The 3789-nt window shown below is 62.2% G+C and overlaps 1 protein-coding gene across 1 annotated transcript in view; it reads left to right on the plus strand.

Moving 5' to 3' along the window:
- Positions 1–2573: 2573 nt before the first annotated feature.
- The window catches only part of TESK1 (testis-specific kinase 1), an 8073-nt gene continuing 6857 nt past the window's right edge, over positions 2574–3789 (plus strand). Inside the window, exon 1 of the mRNA XM_009330429.1 lies at positions 2574–2623. Within this exon, the coding sequence (XP_009328704.1) occupies positions 2574–2623 (50 nt within the window). The remainder of the gene's footprint in view (positions 2624–3789) is intronic.

A 3789-nucleotide genomic window follows, 5' to 3' on the forward strand; every position in this document is an offset into this window, starting at 1 on the left:
GGATTCAGGGAGTGTTTGCAGCCGGTCCGAGGTGATTTCCAGCGTTGCTGGGCCTGCTCCAGCCGCGCTGAGCAGGTAGATGTGCAGGGTGCCCCACGGGAGCTTCACGAAGGTGATCGGCTCTGGAAGAGGTCTGCGATGCTGTAGAGCAGCGCGGGGGCTGGCCCCCGGCTGAGACCCCGGAGCTGCCTTTGTCCTCCATCCTCTCTGGGACTGCCAGAGTGGGGATGCCTGTGTGTGGCCCGCACCCTGGTTAGGGGTGCATGGGTGCTGGTGGGGAGCTCGGGGTCCCAACAGTGTGTCAGAGGTGCGTGGTGACGGTACCTTGCCAGCCCACGCGCTGCTGCCAAGGCCGAGGGGCTGTGCCCTGCCCCGCTGCCATTACCGCCTCTCCCCATCCAAGGGGAGGTGTGTGCATGTGTTGTTTTCGTCCTCAGCATCACTTAAGGTGCCACAAGCTGTTGGGCAAGGACTGCCCTTAAGCCGTGCTTCTAGTGGCTTCACCCGCCTCAGAGAGCAGCTTTGGGCTGGGCAGGACCCCTACCACCTCCCACCGCGGTCGCTGGGGTCCCGGGCAGCGCTGTGCTGTGTCCCCTGCATGGGATCACACTCCCACATGCAGCACAGCTCGGCATCCACATCCCAGCAGGACCCTGGGGTCCCTCTCCAGCCCTGCCACCATTCCCCACTCATCAGGGAGACCCCAAGACCCGGCTCCTCGGCAGCCACAAGAGAGGTGTCCTGCGAGGGGCCATGGCGAGCATGCAGAAGGGTCCCTCTCCTCTGTGCTCCCTCCTGCCCCAGCGGAGCCATGGCCTCTCTACTGGCCTGGTTCCTGCTATTGATCTCTGGCTTGGAGCACGTGGCAGCACCTCGGAGCAGAGGGAGGCATTTAATAATGTCAGGCGTGGATATGGCTCTTTAATAATGGATGCTCCTGTGTCTCGGCCAGGCCACGGTCTCTCCTTGCCTGCGCTTTCTGTTTTCCCAGGCCCTGTGGGAGCCACAAAATGCTCTTTCTCCCACCCGTTGCTCATATTCTTGTGGGGCCACTTGCATGTAGGATTTGTGGGATCGGCAGAGGTTGGGGGGTGGGAGCGGGATACGGAGGCAGGAACCCACGTGTGTGCATGCTGGAGAGGAGGCAGGGGCAGGAGGGGGCCAGATGGGTCTTTGTGCTCGTGCAGTGGGTTGAGTCCAAGAGCTCAGCAGGATGGTGGGGCAGGCCCAGGATCTGAGCTGGGGTTTGGCTGCCTGAGCTTGCGAGGAGGATGGTGTTTGGCAGGGCAGCACAGGACCTGCTTTCTTCCCACTTCCCTTGTTCCTGCTGTTGCTTTCCATGGCCATGGGCACTTGCGGCTCCCTCCTCCATGTGGCTGCTGGGTCCTGCCTCATTCCAGCCTTGGTTGGCGTGGGGGACGAGGAGGGGACCTGCACATCTCTGTCCCTACGCAGGTAGCTCAGCCCTGGTGTGCAGCCGAGCCAGGGCCAGGCGGGATGCTGAGGTACCAGCACAGGCATCTGACTGTGTTCCCAGCGTTAAAGCCAAAAGGCTCAGCATGTCTGAGCCCTGGTGTCCCAAGCTCGCCCCTGGGTTGAGCCTTATCCCACTCCAGCCAAGCACTTCTCTCGGAAAGGCTGTCCGGAGAGGACAGGAGACACCAGTGATGAAAAGCTGCCCTTTTCCCTGGGGATTTGTTCCCAGCTGATCCCCTGCTGTGCTGCAGAGCTGTGCTGTTTCCCTCTGGAGCAGCTGGTTCCCATTGCCTTTCCCTGTGCGATTTCAGAGGCGCCAGGCCCACCCGTTTTCTCAGGTACACGGGCATTGCAGCGAGCTGCCTCTCCATCTCCAATAGACTGAGCAGATTGAGCCGGGTGTGTTTGTGCCAGACATTTTCTCCAGCCCTTAAACCACTGTTGCATCTCTTCCCCAAATCCCTCTTACTTTCCTGTGTGCGGTCTGCAGCAGACGCGGGGGCTGCGGGCAGCATCCTGGCTTCGCTCTCCTGGGGGCTGTATCCGGACGTCTTCGCTCGTCCTACTCTGCAGCTTATGCCCCGCTGTTGCACATCCTCTTGGAGACGCTGCTTGCCAGGGCACAGCCGTTTGGTGTGCCAGCGCTCCATTTCCATGGTGCCGGGGGTAGGGGGGGCGGGTCGCGGCTCCCAGCGTGGACAGAGCTGGGGAGAGGGCTTCGGCGCCACTCCTGCCTGCCCATCTCTGCTCGCTTACCCACCAACCTTTGAGATTTTGTATTTACTCCCAATTTACCAATGCAACTAATGACACAACTCCCTCCCTCTTATCTGCTGCCCTTCATCGTGGACCTTGCCTTGTTTTACAAAGGAGGGTGGAGCGGCATGACATAGATGGGGAAACTAAGGCAGGCAGGGAGGAAATGAACTTGCTGAGGTCAGCCAGCCGCCGCGAGGCGGAGAGCAGCCCCGGCCCCGCTGTCGCCGCTCAGGAGCCCCGGGTGCTGGAAACGCGTTGTGCTGACTAGCCTGGGACCTGCCGGCACCTCTCCTGCGCTGTCATGGGGCGTGCTCCGGGATTGCCTGTGAGGACTGGCGATGCCCCGGCTCCCAGTGTGCCCACAGTCCTGCACCTGGGAGTGCGGGAGGTGAGGTGCATTCATCGGGAGTGGGTGCTGCGTGCCCTGCTGCTTTCGCTTCCCTGGAGGAAGTCTGTCTTGACCGATTCCGCCTTTTCCACGTGATGAGCAGATTTTCCAGTCCCACCCAGTAGAAGACCTGTTGCGCTACTGGGATTCCCGTGAGCTCAGGCACAGCTGTCACAGGCGGCTATGGGATTACCAGTGGCGTTGCTAGCTTCCTTACCTGCCCTCCTGTCTTTCCCCACTGGTCTCCCCAGGGCAAGGGGTGCAGGATGATGTCCCTGTGTGACTGTGCCTTGCCTGTGCCTGGCTGGTGCAAGGGGATGTGCCCTGAGTGAGGTGATGTGCGAGTCTGTCCCCGGCATGGGGTGCAGGGGGGCTGGCTGCTGACACCCCCATGTGGGGGGACTAGTGGGGGGCCTTCATCCCATGTCTAGACAGGAGAACTGGCTGCAGGGAGGAAGCAGGCTGTCTGCTCGCTCTGATTAGCATGCTCTTTAAATAAGACTGTAATTTTCGCTGTTAAAAGAGCTCAGATCCCTTGTGCCCAGGCTGGGGCCGCAGCCAGCCCAGACCCATCCCCCATCCCCGCGCGCTGGCAACAGATGGGATGGGGACCAACACGCCACAGCACCCCGGCTCGGCCGTGGTGCCCAGCGAAGCACCCAGTGGAGGGGCCAGATGGGGTGCTGGGGGCCATTGGCGAGGGGCAAGGGCTTGCCTGGTTCCTGGGTGGGGGCCAGCGGCTTGTCCTCCCCCCGCACCCCGGTGCGGCTGCCCAGCTGAGCTCAGCTCCGGGGAATGCGCTGGGATTCCTGGGCGCCATGCCAGAGCGTGAAGAGGCGAGGGGGGACACCGTCCTGCCCAAGGAGGCTCTGCTGCCTGCTGCCTTCCCCAGATAGCGTCGGGGAAGGAAACACTCTTAGCAAGGGGCTGCGTCCTACCTGGGGTCGTGGCTTGCTCCCTCTTCTGCTATGCCTGCTTCTGGAAGGCGGCTGGGGTGCTGGGCTGGTGCTAGCACCTGGCTGGACTGAGTAAATTGGCCAACACATGTGGGAGGCCGTGGGAAGCCCAAGGAAGAGTAACCCCTTCCCTGCCAGCCCCGGCAAGGGGCTGGGCTCAAGCCACGGCGCTTGCAGGGGAGACAACAGGCCGGGGCCTTGCAAGCAATC

The sequence above is a fragment of the Pygoscelis adeliae genome, unplaced genomic scaffold (assembly GCF_000699105.1).
Source record: "Pygoscelis adeliae isolate BGI_AS28 unplaced genomic scaffold, ASM69910v1 Scaffold628, whole genome shotgun sequence".
Classification (NCBI taxonomy): domain Eukaryota; kingdom Metazoa; phylum Chordata; class Aves; order Sphenisciformes; family Spheniscidae; genus Pygoscelis; species Pygoscelis adeliae.